General features: G+C 35.4%; 1 protein-coding gene across 10 annotated transcripts in view; it reads left to right on the forward strand.

The window, feature by feature from the left end:
- NBEA (neurobeachin) overlaps positions 1-20,650 on the forward strand; it is a 731,576-nt gene that overhangs the window by 625,894 nt on the left and 85,032 nt on the right. For all 10 annotated transcript variants that reach the window (XM_055244143.2, XM_055244145.2, XM_063619313.1 and 7 more), the window contains one exon: positions 16,102-16,242. In XM_055244143.2, coding sequence (XP_055100118.2) covers positions 16,102-16,242 — 141 coding nt within the window. The remainder of the gene's footprint in view (positions 1-16,101; positions 16,243-20,650) is intronic.

Here is a 20,650-nt window from a genome sequence, read left to right on the forward strand (position 1 = left end):
TGTGATACTAAACTGTTTGAAATTCAGTGAAGAACTGGGAACTAAGCCCAAAAAGCTGCTCTATAGTCTAAGCTTACACCAGAGGCCTGCCTTAAAGTTTATGTATGTTAGCCATAGTAAAGCCTCAGCCCATTGACTTTGAATGTATCTCTCTTTTCTGTCAGACTTGATTGTCTGATTTAGCAATCCATAGAAAGTGGAAAGGTATTTGTGTATACATTTGGTTTTGGAGGGCAGGTTTAAGGGGCTAATTGACAAGAGCAGCATAAGCCCTGTGATTTAGGGAAACAACATTAAAGCTGATTTAAAATTAATCCCACAGATGGTTTTTAACTCAGCATGCCTGCTTCTGCCCCATTTCTGGCCTTTGAAACCTAGACCTACCCAAGTTGAAGTTCTATATTGCACTAGTTACTAGCTGTGTGACCTAAAGCTAGTTTCTCTCGTCCCATTTGTAATATGAGAATAATAATACTGTCCCATGTCAAATAGTTGCACAGATCTAATAACATGTACATTTAAGGAATATAACACAGTACCTGGCACATAGAAGCACTTCCTCAGTATTAAGTATTATTGTTACACATGGGATATTTCTTAGCCTCTTTTGAAGACTGTTTACTAATTTTTTCATGGTCTTATGCGTCATTCACTCTCCAGTTCTTTTATTTTATGTAACTCCCTATTAAATTTTAGTTGGTAGCTCATGGGTAATTTTAGCTGTGGTGTTATAGATGTTAAAGGGACCTAAAAGATCAGTTAGCCAACATCTTGCTGAGAGTCATACAACTGGTAGAAATAAATTGCTAGCAAATGAATTCTAATATGCTTGCAAATATAGTAATTCTTCCAATGTGAGTCAACCAAAAATTTTTAACTATTTACCACATTCAGGTAACTAAATTACTTAAGATAAGGTAGATAGAAGCATTGTAATTCATGCAGCCTGCCCTTCAGGAACAAATCTAGTTATAGATTATCTAAATAATAAGATCAGTCCCACAAAAAGTTAAAAATAAAGTACAATATTTTAGAGAGACCCACACAAGAGACAATACCTGAAGGTTGAGTATCCTGCATCTGAAATGCTTGGGACCAGAGTGTTTTGGATTTTGGATCTTTCTGGATTTTGAAATATCAATATATACATTATATACTTACCAGCCGAGCATCCCTAATCTGAAAACCCAAAATCCAAAACGCTGCAGTGTTTCCATTAAGCATCACATCAGTGCTCAAAAACTTGGATTTGGGGCATTTGAGATTTCAGAATTTTGGATTAGGGACAAGATTAGGAACAAGAACTCTGCAGCTAGACTGCCTACATTCAAATCCTAATTCTGCCATTTACCAGCTGTGGAGCCTTAGACAAGAGTATTAGTTTCTCTTTGTCTTAATTTCCTCACCTATATAATGAGACATCAATAATAATGGGGTTGTTGTGTGGAGTGGTGGATGGGTTAATAAGCATAAAGGACTTAGAATAGTGTGGGGACATCAGTATTAGCTAATGCTATGTATATGACCATAATAGACTGGTGAATCATTGATATAGGCCATATGCTTTGAATTGTATTTCAAATAATGATGATGAATATATGCTACTACATCCATATTGGATGAGAATATTTGAATGGCATACATGACTTGCCAAGGCTGAAGTGTAATTTTGGGGTGTAAGACAAAACCAAACTAACTTATTGATGTGAGGATGAAAACTGTCAAACTAGTTCTTTGACAAAATCTTGTCTACATGTATTTTATTTAACATTAATTGAATAGCCATTACTTAGACATTATAAAATATATATACGATAAAAATTCAGAGTATAGATTCTCAGGAAGCATATTACAACCTCGTATGATGACTACTATTATGGCTATTGTATTATTTTTAAAACAAGGAAGGAAGTTCTTTTTATTTGAAATCAACTGGGATGTTGTGTTTAAAGGAAATTTACAGACTGAAGCTCCTTTTTTCTCTCCATCTATTTATTCAATCTTTCAGTTGTTCAGTCAACAAATATTTATCACACATGTGCTATATGTCAAACACTCTACAAGTGAAAGAGTGTACAGGAGTGAATAAAGCAGACATACTCCCAGCCACTTGAAGGGAGTTCAGCCCAGCGCAAAAATGAAAACTCAGATAGTTAATAGTCATATGAGAGGCCAGCATTTATGAGATAGGTATAGTGGGGACTGTGCCTCACTGGGGAGTACAGGCTCAGCCTCACTAAGACGTTTAGACTCAAATGTTCTTGAAACACTAGCCCAGCCAGAGAAAATGTGGCACTCATTATGATTAGTATGGGTTGTAGAAGGCATCTGGTAACATATTTGCTGGTAATCATAGATTTTTTTCATTTATCCATATAGGAAAAAATGAGTTAAAATAAATGAGGAAGTCACTGTTTCTACAGTAACTGAAGATATAAACATTTCAAGGTTTTGTTTGTTTGTTTGTTTGTTTTTGAGACGGAGTCTCGCTCTGTCGCCGGGGCTGGAGTGCAGTTGTGCAATCTCGGCTCACTGAAGCCTCTGCCTCCCAGGTTCAAGCGATTCTCCTGCCTCAGCCTCCCAAGTAGCTGGGATTACAAGCTCCCACCACCACACCTGGCTAATTTTTTTGTATTTTTAGTAGAGACAGGGTTTCACTATGTTGGCCAGGCTCGTCTTGAACTCCTGACCTTGTGATCTACCCACCTCAGCCTCCCAAAGTGCTGGGATTACAGGCGTGAGCCACCACGCCCAGCCCATCTCAGGGTTTTTATGCTAATCTGTGTAATGTGTATTTCCTTTTGCAGAGCTTTTCCTTTTGTGCCTCACATGTGCTCCTCTAATTTTATATAGTGTTAAGTAAATAATACAGGTAAACAGATGGAGCCTAAATAAATTAGGCAATGTGACTACAAACTGTAGTTTTGCAAGCATGTAGTTCTTCATGCTGTGAATAGTTGAATCCATGAGCTCTTAAAAGATAGATAGCTTTTCTTCCAATTTTACTATATTCTATGCTTTAGCAATGTGTTCTTTCTATTCTGTCACCCTAGCATGATAGGAAAATGTTAGCAAATTAAAGCCTCTTGATATGTTAATAAATTACTCGTGCATTGTTCCCATGCTTCATTGAATTTCTTAATAGGACCTTCTTACAAATGAGCTAGAAACCTGAGACTATCGTGTATAAAATCCACCAATAAACAAGATTTTAATGTATGAAAATATATCTTATTATATGCCTAATGGGAAAATGACATTTGAAGTATAATAATATAATTGGAAGGAAAAACTGCTGTGGTGCAATATTATCGCAATGAAGAGATGTCCACTAAGAAGCACATGAAATTCTTGTAGTTATAATCAATACCACAAATGAAAATTTTAATGGAGAGTTTCTTACTCTTTAGAAGCTCAAGGAAGAATTGAAATACTTGAATGATATAACCAAGAGCATTCTAAAAGATCTCTAACAACAAAAGTAGTTGTTTCGAAACAAACACTGGGAGTCCTGATCCCAGTAATAATTCTTAGTAGTGAATAATTCTAGAATTTGTTTCAATAAACATGTGGTACCCCAAATACTTTTTATATTCTTTACTATATGAAAGAATTAAGAAACTATGAAATGTACAATGCCAAAAAAAATAAATATTTATTTTCTTTCTTTATACCACCACATTACACAGGCTTCATGAAATTCTGTGTTGTATCAGTTGGGAAACTTTTGAATGAAAGTTTCAGAAAACACAGCTGAAAGTGCCTTGAACAATAGTGGGAATCGGGAAAAAAAAATCAAGAGGTTGTAACTGGAACATGAAAAGAATGTAGGCTTTGCTCAAGTATTTGTTTCTCTGTCATATGTTGTGCAAATTTAAGATGTTTTCTAAATTCTCTGAACTTGTTTTCTCATCTTTAAAACGAGCACAGTCATACTTACCTAATAGGGTTGTTGAAAGATTTTAACACCGTAAAGTAGTTAAGGCACCTGGTATAATGCCTGACACACAAGTGGCATTCAGTGAGTGGCAGTGACAAAACAAATTTCCATAATTGTCATTTGAGAGTTCACTATCTTTGGTATGATTGACAAAAACCTAGTGAAGTTTATTTGATTCCTCTGATTTATTTTTTATTCTAATAAAATTAAAAAATAATGCCATTTAATAAAATATTTTTAATTCAATAAATAATTCTGTTTTACCATCTATTTAAGTTATCAAATTATCAAAACTGTAACATCAAAACACTAAGGTTATATTAAATGTTTATTAGAACTTTAGATGCACATTTATTTAGACTAAAATATTTTATATTTATAATATTCTTACTTGTTCTTTGGCCCACTTCATTGAACATTTGAAGAGCACAGGAGCAAAAAAAAAGTTCTTTATCAGTAAGATTTTTTAGACCTCTCATTTGATTAGACATCACAGGTTCAAGTTTTATTTATTATGTGTACAGGTTAGAGGCTATGTTTATTGTTTGACATGAGGGTCAGCAGATGAAACAATCTGCCTTTGACCTATCTTTTCAACACCAACCAACAGTAGGTTTAGAGATTTCCTCCCCACCCCATTTATATAGGTATTCCTTATGGAGATGTAACCTTATGGTGAAATCTATCTTACAACATGATATATGCTAGCGCTTCAGTTATTTACATATACTCATATGAACTCGACTCTTAAATTACAGTGGTTACATGACTTTGACGTGAAGCACAGTCTCTGCTCATTAAAGTGTGAATAGAATTTTCCTATTTCCCAGTCATGCCCTCTGATAAGTGAAATAGTTTCATCACAAAACCAAGTCCTACTAATATTGACATGAACGTAAGACATCACATACACACACCCATTCATCGAGTGGAAAAAATATATTTTGTTAACACAGGAGTTGTTTGACTGACAGATGATGATAAGCATAACCATTTTCCCAAATTATTATGCCACTTAATAAAAGGAAGTGATAATGCCTTGAGGCTTTGAAATGTGATAATGCAAATGGATGCACTGAAGTGTGAATACTCTTCAACCATCCACCCTCGATGCTACCGAACGTCTATCTACCACACAGAAAAGAGTTTATATTGGTCAGGTGGGGAATGCACCACTCAGCAATCTAGAGCAAGTTGGGTTTTTTGTTGTTGTTGTTGTTGTTTTCGAGACGGAGTCTCCCTCTGTCGCCCAGGCTGGAGTGCAGTGGCATGATCTTGGCTCACTGCAGTCTCCACTAGAGCAAGTTTCTATGGCTATTTTATTTTTCTTTTTCACCGTAAGTTAACAACATCTAAAATGAAATTAATTCCATTTACTTGATTATAATCTACCTAATGCTTAATTTTAAACAACAAAACATGAAGTATGGGCAAAACTACTAGGTCTGTTAGTAGTAGTTAGGATGATATAAAACTAAAAGATAAAAGTGTGAATGTGTAAATTTAATTATATACCATCTGCCAAATAACCCTGCTGCCAAATTTGAAATAACTTGTTTCAATGTATGTTGAATGCTGCCTTAACATATAATCCACAGTATGTTGAAAATTGTTTTCATTAGACTTGCTAATATGGCAGTGCTGAGGGACAAGGTATGGATAGGCAGTGTTTGGATACTGTTTTAAACTCATGGGATATTCATTTATTTAAATTAATACTTTTATTCATTCACTCATTCTTTCATTACACAAGCATTTATTGCCAACCTACTCTGTGCCAGACACTGGAGATACAAAGGCAATAAGACTTAGTCCATACCTTTAAGAAGTTAGTCATTTTTTTGTTTACCCGGTGACATATTAAGATATTCTCCTTCTAATTGAAAAAATGGAAGAACCAAGAAAAGTGCAACTAAAAAGGTAGACTTCACAGACACTGGTAACCAGAAATAGTGTTTTTGTGTTTGTTTATATCTCCACTGTTGCTTGTTGGAGACATAATAGGGGGACAGGAAGCTTTATAGATTTATACAGAACTTCCAAAGCAGTCCTAGGCTCTGTTTGCTTATACTAAATGTCTATCCTCTTTTCTGGTTCCTTCCCACTTAGCCAGGTGAATCACCCTTTCAGAAAAAGAGAGGGAAAAAAAATCCTATAGAGCCCGTTCTGCTTTGAAAATTTTAGGCTGTTAAAGAAACTGAAAACAGCAGGAACACTGTTTAGTGTATGCTCTTAGAAGAATCCTACCTATGGAAAGGAAAAGAGAGCCTGCTTTATGCACTTTAATTTCACCAGCCACATGTCACTTCTGTGTCTAAACCACAGCATTATCATGCAAAACTAGGCCAAATTCAGTCTCCTTTAACCTTTCTTTCGAGCTGAAACAGAATAGTAAGCAGTTAGAAGTGATCTTGAAACTAATTTGTAGCCCCATCACTATCCTTCTACTTAATACCTGGAAAACTTCTCAAACTGACACATGAAGATTTAAGATGCTCTAGTGTTTGTAGGTGAAAGTGTTCACTTTTCACTAAGATATATAAACCTAATTTTCTTAGGAACTGTCTTGGGGTAATGATAATAATAATAGCCAATATTTTGCATGTGTTTATTGTATGCCAGGCATTGTGCTAAGCATCTTACATGGATTTTCTTGCTTTACCCTCACAACGCTATGATGAATTGCACTGGTTATATAGATTGCATTATCTTCCATTTGTTACCTATTATTTCTCCATAATACATAGGTAGGATATTCTTTAAAAAAAAAAAAAAAAAAAAAAGCTAGTGATTAATTTCTCTTCTAGATGCCCTCTACCTTTTCTAAATGCCCTGGCAGTTTTTATACACTATCAAAAAAAAAAAAAAAAAAAAAAAACAAAGAAGGAAAGAAAAAGAAAAAAGAAAAACTCTCCCTATTATCCAGTAAAAATGAGTTCTTTTAAAATATCCTGCACAATGCTCAGTCATGTCAGATATGAGTACAGGAGTCAAAAGAAATGTGGTCAGTGAGTCATTCCAAACCTCCAAAGCTTTCAGTCCTATGTGGGACTAGCATTCCTATGAAAGTGCTTAAGGCTGGGTGTGGTGGCTCATGCCTGTAATCCCAGCACTTTGGGAGGAAGTCAGGAGGATTGCTTGAGGCCAGGAGTCTGAGACCAACCTGAGCAGCATAGCCAAACCCTGTCTCTACAAAAAATTGAATTAAAAAAATAAAGTGCTAATCGATTTTTTTTTTTTTTTTTTTTGAGTTTCACTCTTGTTCCCAGGCTGAAGTGCAATGATGCAATCTTGGCTCCCTGCAACCTGCACCTCCCAGGCTCAAGCAATTCTCCTGCCTCAGTCTCCCCAGTAGCTGGGATTAAAGGCATGCACCACCACGCCTGGCTGATTTTTGTATTTTTAGTAGAGATGGGGTTTCACCATGTGCGCCAGGCTGCTCTCGAACTGATCCACCCGCCTCGGCCTCCCAAAGTGTGGGGATTATCGGCGTGAGCCACCACGCCCGGCCAAGTGCTAATAGATTTTGCTGATCAAATTGCAACTTTAGATCAAAGATTATCTTTCTTCATAATATGCTCAATTCCATCTTATGAAAAACTATAAAAAGAAACATATTTAATTAATAGAAAAATATAATCTTAACACTTCTCTTTATTAATGTTTCATGACTTCAGGTTCTGTTCCTTAATAATGTATTTGAAAATTGTGTACTGATTTGCTGCAGTTCATCTGATGACAAAAGGCCATATTAAGGCAATTAACAGTATAAAATTGCAAAGGGAATGTTTAATCCACACTTAGGAGAACACAATTTTAACATATTTTAGAGAAACAAATTTTCAAGTCATTTAAAGCATTCTTATTTAGAACAACCCAAAACATAGGAAAGACTTGGATTGATTGGAAAGGTTTTTGCTTGTTTTTGTACTCTATTTTAATTGATTTTGACTTTACTATGAAAATTTTTAGACAAACAAAAAGTACCAATTCCTAATAACAATACCCATTAACCAATACCTACACGTTATTGACAGTTTAGCTTTTATTGGTTTACTGAAGTATTTTTAAATAAATTAAATATATCATACTTTACCCCTAAATATTTCAGTATGAAAAATAGTATTTTCCCATATAATCAGATCACCATGATTACATCTAACAAAACTATGACAGTTCCCTAATATTATCTAACACTGTGCCTATAATCAAGCTTTTCTAATTATCTCCCATGTGTCTTAAAAATTGTTTTGCTTAAGCCAGGATTCAGTCAGCGACTACACAGTACATCTGATTCTTCTGTCTTACTTGTCTAAAGGTTAGAATAACTCCCAGCCACCCTAACACCCCCACCTTTTTTTCATGATATTGACTCATTTAAGAGAGCATGCCAGTTATCTTATAGAACATAACAAATAACAGCCAATATTTTGCATGTGTTTATTATATGCCAATGCTAGGCTTCTGAATTTGTCTTTTTGTTCCTCATGTTGTCATTTAACTTGCTGTAACTAGTAAGGTTTTGATGTATTCTGATTCAAATATCAATGAAGATTGATAATAGAAGTTTTTTGTTTTGTTTTGTTTTGTTTTGTTTTGAGACGTTGTCTCACTTTGTCACCGAGGCTGGAGTGCGGTGGTGCAATCTTGGCTCACTACAACTTCCGCCTCCCAGATTCAGGCAATTCTCCTGCCTCAGCCTCCCAAGTAGCTGGGATTACATGTGCCCACCTCCATGCCTGGCTAATTTTTGTATTTTTAGTAGAGATGGGGTTTCATCATGTTGGCCAGGCTGATCTTGAACTCCTGGCCTCAAAGTGATCTACCCAACTTGGTCTCCCAAAGTGCTGGGATTACAGGCATGAGCCACTGCCCTGGCCAATAATAGAAATTTATATTTGGAAATATTTGGTCAATAACACTAGCCAAAATATAAAGTTACTATAGTTAATTTAAATTTATCAAAGTTAAAATGTTCACATGTGAAATATATTTCTGGGTCATATAATTCTAAAAGCCATCTAAAATTATCTCTATGAGATAAACCAAATTCATGATTAAACAGCAAAAAAAGAGTATATAGGGAAGACTAAAGTCTCCACATTCTCACTGGCCAGAGACAACTATTGATATACTGTCATGTATATTTTTCAAAAAATAAATTATACAAAGTAGAATTACTTGATCAAAACTACATGATTGTTTTAAATATTACCAATTTCCCCCACAAGAAATTTATACTGATTTATTTGCCAACAGCATTATGAGATACCATGTTTTCCAATACTGAGTATTATAAAACTTAACAATTTTTGACAATCTAGTTAATAAAAATAGTTTTTGTTTGACATTTTAACAGTTGTGAGTGTACTTACAACTTTTGATTACATATAATAGAAAGTCAACTTATACCGGCTTTAATTTAAAATAAAAATTTTATTAGCCCATATAACTGAGAAATCCAGGGATGGATCAGTTCAGGAAAACTGCATCCAGGTGCTCACCAGAATTATCAGGATCCACACCTCTGTTACTTGGTCTACATTGGCTTCATTCTCAAACAGGCTTCCCTGTGTTACAGTAATGATGTCTTTGTAACCCCGCTAGAAAAAGAACTTTTCCCAGATGCAGCAAAGTTTCATCCGATCAAGTTGAATTACGTGCCCATTTCTGCTGCAGTCATAGTGCCAATGTGAATAAAATATTATGATTGACAGGTCTAGATCCCATGCCCACCCAGGGAGTCAGGTAGCGAGATCAGCTCACCAGCATCAGGTAGACCAAGAGTGGGGAAGGAATGGTTCACAAAGGAAGAAGGCATAATGAATGCTAAACAGAAAAAACGAATATATATCCATTACATTGTAGGAACTGGTACTATTTTTTCTTATAGATATTGGAAATTGGCATTTATTATTCTGTGAATTGCCTATTCATCATATCATTTCCTCATTTATTTAATTAGATTGTTCATTAGCTTCTTATCGATTTGTAAGAGCACATTTTTAAGGAAACTAGCTCTTATGTGCTATGAATATTTTTCACTTTGTTATGTCTTTCGATTTTTGCATAAAATTTTTTTCTAAAATTTCCACATGGAAATTTTATATAATATTGTATAATTGGGTTAATCAGTCTTCATTCATTTAGCATTTATTGCTCGCTTAAAAAGGTTCAGGTACTGTAGGTGTGAGAATAAAGAGATGAATAAAAGACAGGGAGTTTCTTCGAAGGGCTACACTACTGGGTTAAAAAGGTTAGAAAGTTGCCTATTACCAGATGGTGTCATGTAAGGCTTTACAGATGCAATTTGAAAAACCTCCAAAAGAATGAGTTGAAGTTCCTTAGATAAAAAGGGAGCCCAGGAATTTACTTGAGCACGGAAGTGTCTGTAGGTATGATTTCTATGTTGTCATAACAGAATTTTCAGAATGATGACAGGTAGTTCATGACTGAAAAAACAAAAAAGGTAAGAACTCTCAAAGCCTCTTCTAAGGATTTTCAAGCCCTTGATTACAAAAGATAACAAGATAACTGAGATATGTTAGTTCATGTCTTAAAAGTGTTGAGATAACTAAAAGCTATCGTCAGAAGCCAGACAAATGAGTCGGATGTACCCAGCTTCAAGCTGTATCTAGCACAGAGCTGCAGCTGGTTCTGTAAAACGTCTAGCCACTGACTAGTAAGGTGATCTTCATTTGACTTTTCTTCAGTGTACTCATTTGTAAGAGATTTGGTCAAGTAGACCTGAATGTTTCCTTCCATTTCTGTGACTCTATGAGGAATGAGGAATTAAGTAGGAAATTATGAAAGAAAAAAGTCACATCAAGGGCCGAGCATACTGGCTTATACCTGTAATACCAGCACTTTGGGAGGCCAAGGCAGACGGATCACTTGAGGACAGGAGTTCAAGACCAGCCTGGGTAGCATAGTGAGATTCCATCTCTATTGAAAAAGTCACGTTAAGATCAGAATTTCATATTTAGCAATGAGAAAGCAGTGCAGTAATGTGGAATGTGGAGACCCAGGTACCTGTTTCTTCCTCATGAAATTAGGTTCATAGTGAATGCCTTGCTGTCCTCAGAGACTTATGAAAATCCGTCTAGAAAATGGATGTGAAGACAATATGTTATACAAATATATAGTATCATCAGCAGTTGTAATAGCAGTAGTGAACTCTTGAACATTTTATGTGTGCAGGTTTGAGTATTCCTTATCCATAATGCTTGGGACCAGAAGTGTTTCAGACTTCAGATTGTTTCAGATTTCAGAATATTTGCATATACACAATGAGATAGCTTGGGAACAGGTCCACGTCTAAACAAAAAATTATTTCATTTCATATACACCATATTCCATACAGCCTGCAGGTCATCTTATGCAGTTTTTTTTTTTTTTTAACAATTTTGTACATGAAATAAAGTTTGTGTTAAGTACATATGTGTGGAATTTTCCACTTATGGTGTCATGTTGGCATGCAAAAAGTTTTGGAATTTGGAGCATTCCAGATGCCAAATTTTTGGATTGGGGTGCTCAACCTATATAACAGTAGAATCCTAGTACCATCTTCAGTTTTTTATGTTATATTAGAATTCAGTGTTATTGACATTGCTTTAACTAGGCCTCTGATTTCTCCTTGATAAACTTTTTTTTCTTGAAAATTATAATGTAGTTTGATGACATTGACCATTCATCAGATCAATCCACATTTATTTATTTGTATTTGTTTAAATCAATAACTGTGCTCAGACTTTTATGTTCTCTAAAAGTTCTTCTGATGTCTTATATAATACCATTTATCCAATATGTTTTATTTATATAATTTTTGCAATCATTTTTACTTACTAAATTTATATATTTTATACCTGTTCTAAGAAAAGGACTTGGTACAATATGCAGGTTTTAAAAGATAGAAAAATGTTGATAAATCAGGGCCGGGCGCGGTGGCTCACGCTTGTAATCCCAGCACTTTGGGAGGCCGAGGCGGGCGGATCACGAGGTCAGGAGATCGAGACCACGGTGAAACCCCGTCTCTACTAAAAATACAAAAAATTAGCCGGGCGTGGTGGCGGGCGCCTGTAGTCCCAGCTACTCAGAGAGGCTGAGGCAGGAGAATGGCGTGAACCCGGGAGGCGGAGCTTGCAGTGAGCTGAGATTGCGCCACTGCACTCTAGCCTGGGTGACAGAGCGAGACTCCGTCTCAAAAAAAAAAAAGAAAAAGAAAAATGTTGATAAATCAAGGCTAAGATGACAGAAAGAGAAAACAGCCAAATGAAACTAAAGAAAAAGTTAGCATGCAGAAATACACACCAAATACATACCAGAAGGTTTCAAAGTACAATCTAAGGTATTGCATCTAAACAAGTTGTTTTAAAAACAAAAGAAGTATGTATTTCTCATAAAAAAATTTAAAAAATAAAGAGAAACACTGGAATAAACACATTTAAACAATTATATTTACCATAGTATTTATCAGAGCCTTAAGATCACGTAAATCCCCACAAACATCTGGGAGGATTTTTGTTTCATGTAATAAAGTCACAAAGGTTTTTATTTTTAGGAAAACCAAGCTTTCTGTGGCACTGAAGTTTGAGACAGATTTCTCTCTTTGGTCTTCAAAACAGGGAAATGGAGTGATAAGAGTAGAGAAAATTCTCAGCATTATTTCTTCACTAACTACAGTAGTGTTTCATGTGAACATCCTAATGCTACACGTGCAATTTCCCATAAATTTTATAAGGAATGCAAATTTTTGTACATTAGTCACTTCTTTGATTCTTTGATATTGGAAATAGTGCCTTTTTGCAAGCTATGTAGGCTTTTTAGCAGTTTTAAAAACTGAATTATAATAATAAAGTTTTACAGGGATAGAAATTTTTTCATTTTTGCATTTTTTGCACGATTTTTTCCTATTTGTTAAAGTGTTCACCTGTAACATAAAAACTAAAAAAGACAAAACAGCAATAAATCTAAAAACAGGCTTTAAACTTTCAGTTAAACTTTTGTATATGGTAACACTTAAAAAGTGCAGAAGTCGCCGTATCCAAATGCCCATTGTTTGACAGAAAAGGAAACTATTTATTGATATAGTAACTATGATGAAAATTGAAAAATATTGCAAAGTAAATTTATAAATTTTATTAAGTGTAGCCTTACCTTTTGACCAGAATTCTTACCATATTCATCTGCCAAAATCAAATGATATTGACATTGCAGTATTTGCTAAAAATTTTTTTTTTTTTTTTTTTTGAGACGGAGTCTCGCTCTGTCGCCCAGGCTGGAGTGCAGTGGCGCAATCTCGGCTCACTGCAAGCTCCGCCTCCCGGGTTCCCGCCATTCTCCCGCCTCAGCCTCTCCGAGTAGCTGGGACTACAGGCGCCCGCCACCACGCCCGGCTAATTTTTTTGTACTTTTAGTAGAGACGGGGTTTCACCATGGTCTCGATCTCCTGACCTCGTGATCCACCCGCCTCGGCCTCCCAAAGTGCTGGGATTACAAGCGTGAGCCACCGTGCCCGGCTAACATTTTTAAAGTATAACAAACTGACAACCTTGTCAGTATGTAGGTAAGTAGGTAATTAATTGATAGATGGATAAATATGATATGATAGGTATCTATTAGGATCTCTTAAGAAAATATGTCATCTATGACAAAATTCTTATTTCCCCAAACAAACATTTTGAAGCTTTTTGCTTTCTAATTATTTATTGCTGTTTGACTATTAGAAGCAAAACGATAGAAAAATATTAAGTACAAAGCAAATCACTTACAGTATGTTTCATAAAAGTCATGTCTAACCTTATTAGGTAAAAATTCAAAATTAGAAATACATTTTAAGAAGTTACTAATGGAGGCACATACAGACTTTAATACTGTGCAGCTGTTTCCTACAAAGCATTACTCTGTAAAACACTGCAATAACATGACTTTGATGAAACTCGTGTAAAATAAAAAACGTAAGTATTTACTTTTCCTTTTCCAGAAGTATAAGAGAAGATTGGAAAAGATTAGAGGAAGAGACATGCTCCTTTTTAAAGAATGTTTTGTGAGATTTTACAGGACAAACAATATCAGATAAGATCAAACCTTAGGGATTGCACAGACATTTTATGCATGTGAGAGGTCTATTAGCATATTCACAACAGAACAAAGTATTAAACATTTTCAGTGCTTTGAAAAATATACTGAGTTAGAAAAACATATCTGAACATCTAGTAAAGTATAAAATATGTAGGTAATTTTAAATGAAAAACTCATTACTTGGGCCAGGTGCAGTGGCTCACGCCTATTATCCTAGCACTTTGGGAGGCCAAGGCGGGCAGATCACGAGGTCAGGAGATCGAGACCATCCTGGCTAACATGGTGAAACCCCATCTCTACTAAAAATACAAAAAATTAGCTGGGTGTGGTGGCAGACGCCTGTAGTCCCAGCTACTCGGGAGGCTGAGGCAGGAGAATGGCGTGAACCCAGGAGGCAGAGCTTGCAGTGAGCCCAGATCGTGCCACTGCACTCCAGCCTGGGCAACAGTGCGAGACTCTGTCTCAAAAAAATAAACAAATAAAATAAAAAATAAAAAACTCATTAATTCAATTCCATAACAGACCTTACATTCATTTCACTTTATAACAATTACTTTTACCAATAATGTAATTATGTTGTTTTAAATATTATTAAGATTTTATGTAATGTTTGACAAAATTACATTGCCTTATTTACACCTATCTAAAGAGATTTGAGAGATAATGAAATTTAACACAATAAAGTTTAAACCTTAGAACTTTTTAAAAAATCTAAATTTTTATACTGTCATACTTTGTTTTACAAAATGAAGACAAAAAAGTTTAGGAACCTTAAAATATTAACACTTTTGTGCATGAAAAATACAGCTTTTATATAAATAAATTGTTGAGTCTTTGTTAATCGTAATTAAAGTTAACAAAAAATGAACATAATTTACAAATAATTTAAATACTCAGGATAAGCACCCTTGCAAATAAGAGTTTATTATGGAAATTCTAACAGACTTTTTACTGTTGATGACCTCATTGTGTTATTTGAATTAGTCTCCTGAGGCCAAAAGAAAAGGCTCATAACAATTTATAAATGAATCTTCCTCTCTTGTGTAACATTACGTGTCCCTTTGAAACACTAATTTTCTACTACTTCTCTTGTTAAAATTAAGCCTTCAAGGGATCTTCATAGTTAATTACAAATATTAAATTTTGAAATAAAGTAGTTAGACCTTGTACTTAGTACTCTTCTTTTGTTTTCTCTATAAACACACTTAATTTATAGTATGCAACTTAAATCAAAATAATGTGCTTATTTGATACCATAAGCACGGACTCTGTATACCATTAATCCAAAATTAGACAAAAACTTAAGCTAAGGCAGTTTGCTATTTCAAATCATGAAGATGGTATGCTGGAAATTCCTAATGATTAGATGTGCTAAAATTTTGAGACTGTGATGCAATTAAGCACATGCTTTTTGAAGACATCAGTATAGGGATTAGCATCATAATCAGTAAATAGGGTGGTGGTACTGATAGGAGAGGTCTTAGTGGCCTTAGCAAAATGCTTGCCAGGGAATCTGAATTTCCTGGATTATTCCATCACCCTTAGGTGTGTAGTTTAACCATAAAAAGGACAGTTGTTCCATCTGTATGCTAACAGAATGAGACTAACGTTCTATCAGGTATGGAGGGTTGTCTTTAACACTCTGGGTAACTGGCTGTTAAGACAAGGTTTTCACTAATATGGTTGTCAGATGGTCAATCTCTTCACCTTCTCTCCATTGGGTTTCCTGTATTCCAAGCTAAGTTTTCATTATGTAGCTTATTAAGTAGAAGGAAAATAACAAAACTGTTGGTGTGGCCTTAACAGTTTAAACTAGATCACCTCTGATAATCTAGTTTACAAAAACTTGGTAAAGTCTAGAAACTTTGTACTATGAATTATCCTCTTGGGCAGTTTTTAACAAGTGTAATGATTTGTAATTAATATCAAAATCCAGCATGGTTAAAAATATAGTATAAAATAATGTATTTATACTGTATGGCTAAAATGAATTAACAGTGAAATACTGAAAGTATAAAGATTTATTATCTAGGATATCTAATATGACTGTATTAAACAAAATATTTTTTTTCTTTTAATAGCCAATTGGTGCTTTGAACCCAAAGAGAGCTGTGTTTTATGCAGAGCGTTATGAGACATGGGAAGATGATCAAAGCCCACCCTACCATTATAATACCCATTATTCAACAGCAACATCTACTTTATCCTGGCTTGTTCGAATTGTGAGTATCTTCATTGAGTTAGCTTGCCTTTGGTATGTTAAAATTTTAACATAAGTAAATTAAATAAAAATCAAATCAGTTGTAATTTGATTAACAAAGATTAGAGACGAGTAAAGTAGGAATTAAAGATTCCAAAGTAGCAAAATATGAATTTCTTTTAATGAGCTGTCTCATTTGCAAAATTGGATTAGGAAGATAGTTATCTATTGCTAGGTATTATGAGCTTAAGCCAAACCAGTTGTCCAGTTATAAAGGAGCCAAAATCGAGTATATACCTTTTTTTTTTCAGTGAGAAGGTCTCTCACTCTGCCACTGAGGCTAGAGTGCAGTAGCACTATCATAGCTCACAGCAGCTTTGAACCCCTGGGCTCAAAGGATCTTCCTGCCTCAGCCTCCCGAGTAACTAGGACTACAGGCATGTAACACCTTGCGGGTCTATTTTTTTTTTTTTTAATTTCTATTCTTTTTTTTTTTTTTTGAGACAGAGTCTTGCTCTGTTGCCCAGGCTGGAGTGCAATGGCATGACCTTGGCTTACTGCAATCTCCGCCTCCTGGGTTCAAGTGATTCTTCTCCCTCAGCCTCCAGAGTAGTTGGGATTACAGATGCCCACCACCACACCCAGTTAATTTTTGTATTTCTAGTAGAGACGGGGTTTTGCCATGTTGGCCAGGCTGGTCTTGAATTCCTGACCTCAGGTGATCAGCCTGCCTCAGCCTCCCAAAATGCTAGGATTACAGGCGTGAGCCACCGCGCCAGGCCCAGCTATTGTTTTTAAACATGGGATCTCACTTTGTTCCCCAGGCTGGTCTCTCACTTTTGTTCCCCTGGGCTCAAGTGATCCTCCTGCCTTACCTCCCAAAGCACTGGGATTACAAGTGTGAGCCACCACACCTAGCCCTGGAGTGCATTCTTAATACCCACTTCCTCCTTTCTCACAAATGACGCACACTGGCACTTGCTCTCCCCCAGCCCTCTCATTCTTGCTTCTTGGGCAGCATGTTTTAAAATCAGTTTCCAAATGTTTTGAAAACCTTTTTCTGTTACTTTTCTCTTTCTCCTAAGACATAAATATATTTAAGTCTCACTGATCTTAAAAAAAAAAAAAAAAAAAAAAGCCTCCTGCCAGCCCCCGCCCACTCTGAAGTTCTTTCCCATCTCTCTCCCTGCATAGTCAGGTTCCTGAAAGCACAACCTCTGCTGTCCTGCAATGCACTGTGGTACCTGTTACCTCTACTTTATCACCTCCCATTCAGTCTTTAGCCTGGTTGATTTCAGTTCCACATCCATCACTTTACTGAATGGTTTTTGGGGAGGTCACATATTATGCAGGTAGAGCTTCCCATTTTTTACCTATCATGTCTCTTGAAGCATTTCACGCCATTGCTAATCTTCTCTCCTTGAAATTTTCTTTCAAGGTTCCTTTTACAATATCCTCTCCTGGTTTGCCTCCTGTCATCCTAACTGTTCTGCTCAGTCTCCTGTTCAGATTCTTTTTCCTTGATGTTCCTCTTCCCCAGGATTTTTCTTTATATTTCAGCTGAGCTGTGTCATTCAGTTATAAGCTAGTGAGTTCCAGCTTCTCTCTTCTTTGCAAACATTTCTCATGGGTTCCTGACCCATATTTCCAAGTGCCTACTAGATATTTCTACCTGAGCATCTCACAGTACCATAAGCAGCATTTCAATAAAGGAACTCCTCATCTCCCTCACGAACCCGCTGTGGTTAAATGCCATGATTATTCACTCAGCTGCCCAATCTAGAAATTGGGGAGCTTTTTCCTAGATATTTTCTCTATTTTTCCAACCTCTTACATCCACTCAGACATCCACAGATTCTACCAACTAAATATCTCTATCTCCTTTTCTGTATACTCTGGCACTTTCTTTAATTTATATTCCCATTCTCTCTCACCTAGATGATTGCAAAAGCTCTTAACAAACTTCTTTTCCTTTATTCTTGCCTTCTCCATTCTGGTCTAGGTAGGAGCACTATAAGTGACTGAGGAGTACTGTAGAATGCTAAATTAAATCTCTTAATAATTTTTCCCCTTATTAAGATATACCTCAGACCACTCTATTGTATGGGGCTGATGTGCCCAAGAAACACATTGGTAAAGCAGAGTATATGAAACTGCATCTCCTGTCTTCGAAAATATTTTTTCCCTATACCTAAATGACAGCTCTAGTTTGTAGGTCTTCCTTAGGCATTCTCTCCATTATGGGGAAAAAATTAACTTTCTACAGAAATTTAGTATGAATACGTTTTAAGTAACTTGTAAACCACTAATAGGTGGCAAACTACAATTATTTTTGTTAAGAAAAATGTTGTCAGAATTATGATTCTGTTTGAGCACAAATTTTATCCCTTTCATAATTCTACACCAGCATAAGAAGTTAAGGAAGCCTGGACTAACTAGTCTTTTGGGAAAACAAACCCAAATCTTATTTTTAAAAATAAACTCTGTAATGATAAACTAAAGGAAAAGACATAAAACTATTTTTAGACCAAAGTTATTAAATCAGTCTAGTTTATCCAAACATTCACCTTAATTCTGTGAACTTGGATTCTTTTATAAAAATGTTTCTGAGTTAGAAGTTTCTTAAGAAATACTTTTTTAAATCCGGCACTTTTAAAGTATAGACGTTCTCTTTTTTATTTTCTGTTAATTTTGAGAATATTAGATTTATATCATTGCCTATTTATCTCTATAAAGCAATCACAACAGAGCATCTTTAGTTTCTGGGTGATAATAATAATTCCAGAGGTAGGAAAATACTTCTCACTCACAAGAGGCAAATGCTTTTCAAATGCCAGATACATGGACACATAAAGAGCTTCTAACTTCCAACCTGCAGTTTCAGCCACAAGTCAAAACTAAACAAAGTCACAAACATTTACCAGTCAAGATCTCAAAAGAGCTGGCTTTCTTTATAATAGATATAAAATATGCTCTTAATTGATTTGAACTCACAAATAGTCAAACAGACAAGAATACAAAAAAACTAATTAATTAGATTCACAGATCACCACATGATCAGACCATAAAACCAAAACTAAATTCTCAATCATTACTGCCACCAGTGGAAAATTACCTATTAGCTGTGCGGAAACCAGAAACAAACAAAAAAAAAATCAGTAGAAGGAGTAAATTTTAAAACCTAGAAAAAAAAGCCACTGAAGTTCAAATTCTGTTTGCTGCCTAGGGTCCACCCTGGAAGCCAAGAAAAGATGTACCTGGGCTTAAGTAGCCCATGAGATATATTTATTAAGCTACACAGTCAATTTGAGTTCATCAGGTTAGTCCACATGGAACTCTCAAAGGGACCACCAAAACTGTTAGCAAAGGAAATTTTTAGAAAACATTGAAACTAGAGATTTTCACCCTGGGAGTCCTTTTCATACCACTTCAGGTCCCGTCAGTGACAATCATTGCCTTAGTGAGCCACCACCATGGAATGAGAAGGACACCTTTTGCAGGTACTTTGGGGATGAGGAAAAAAGTCAGGAGTCCTTCCTGAGAAAATGTTATCAACTGGGTTGTTTGGAGAATTAAATGAGAGTATATATATGATAGTATTTTGAAATGCATCAAGTGGTATTCACTGTTTTTTTACCTAATCAAGTTAGTCTGAAGCCAAATTTACAAGACTTCTTCAGTTGTGACTCCATGAGAATACTTGTTATCAACAGCCTAAGTTAACCTCATCTATCCCTAATCAGCTAAACACTTTCTCAAATCATAACTCAGAATTTATCGTTGATTTATTATTCCAGCGAAATGGAATTCAAACTTGCATCTGTGCAAGGGTATGCCAGAATATTCTACACATTTATCTTACACGTGCCCTTGTCTATGGCAGTGCTGCACAATAGAAATATAATGTGAACTGCCATGTGACTTAAAATTTCTAGTAGCCACATTTATAAGTAAAAAAGAAACAGGTAAAATTAATTTTAATAAATATATTTGTTAATTTACTATTTCCAAAATGTTATCATTTAAACATGTAACCAATATAAAAATGTAAAATAAGGCATTTTACATTTTTGGAGGAAGGGTACTGAGTCTTTGAAATTCAGAGTGTATTTTATATTTACAGTGCATGCATCTCGATTTGAACTAGCCACATTTCAAGTGCTCAATAGTGACATGTGGCTAGTGGCTACTGTTTTGGACAGATCTATACAACTGCTTTTGTGGGGACTCAGCCCAAATATCTTATGTCACGTGGTTATAAATAAAAGTATCAGTCTAGTGGTTTACTAAGTGTTTATCCTAATGGTCCAGGGAATTGTAATTTCCTCACCCCTATTCCAAGGAGTTTATGAAATAGAAAATGCATTAAAATTTGGGTCACTAAGAATTTGTTCACAAAAATAAAATACACATTAAAATAAGTGTCTGTC

This window comes from Symphalangus syndactylus, chromosome 15, assembly GCF_028878055.3.
Source record: "Symphalangus syndactylus isolate Jambi chromosome 15, NHGRI_mSymSyn1-v2.1_pri, whole genome shotgun sequence".
Taxonomy (NCBI): Eukaryota; Metazoa; Chordata; class Mammalia; order Primates; family Hylobatidae; genus Symphalangus; species Symphalangus syndactylus.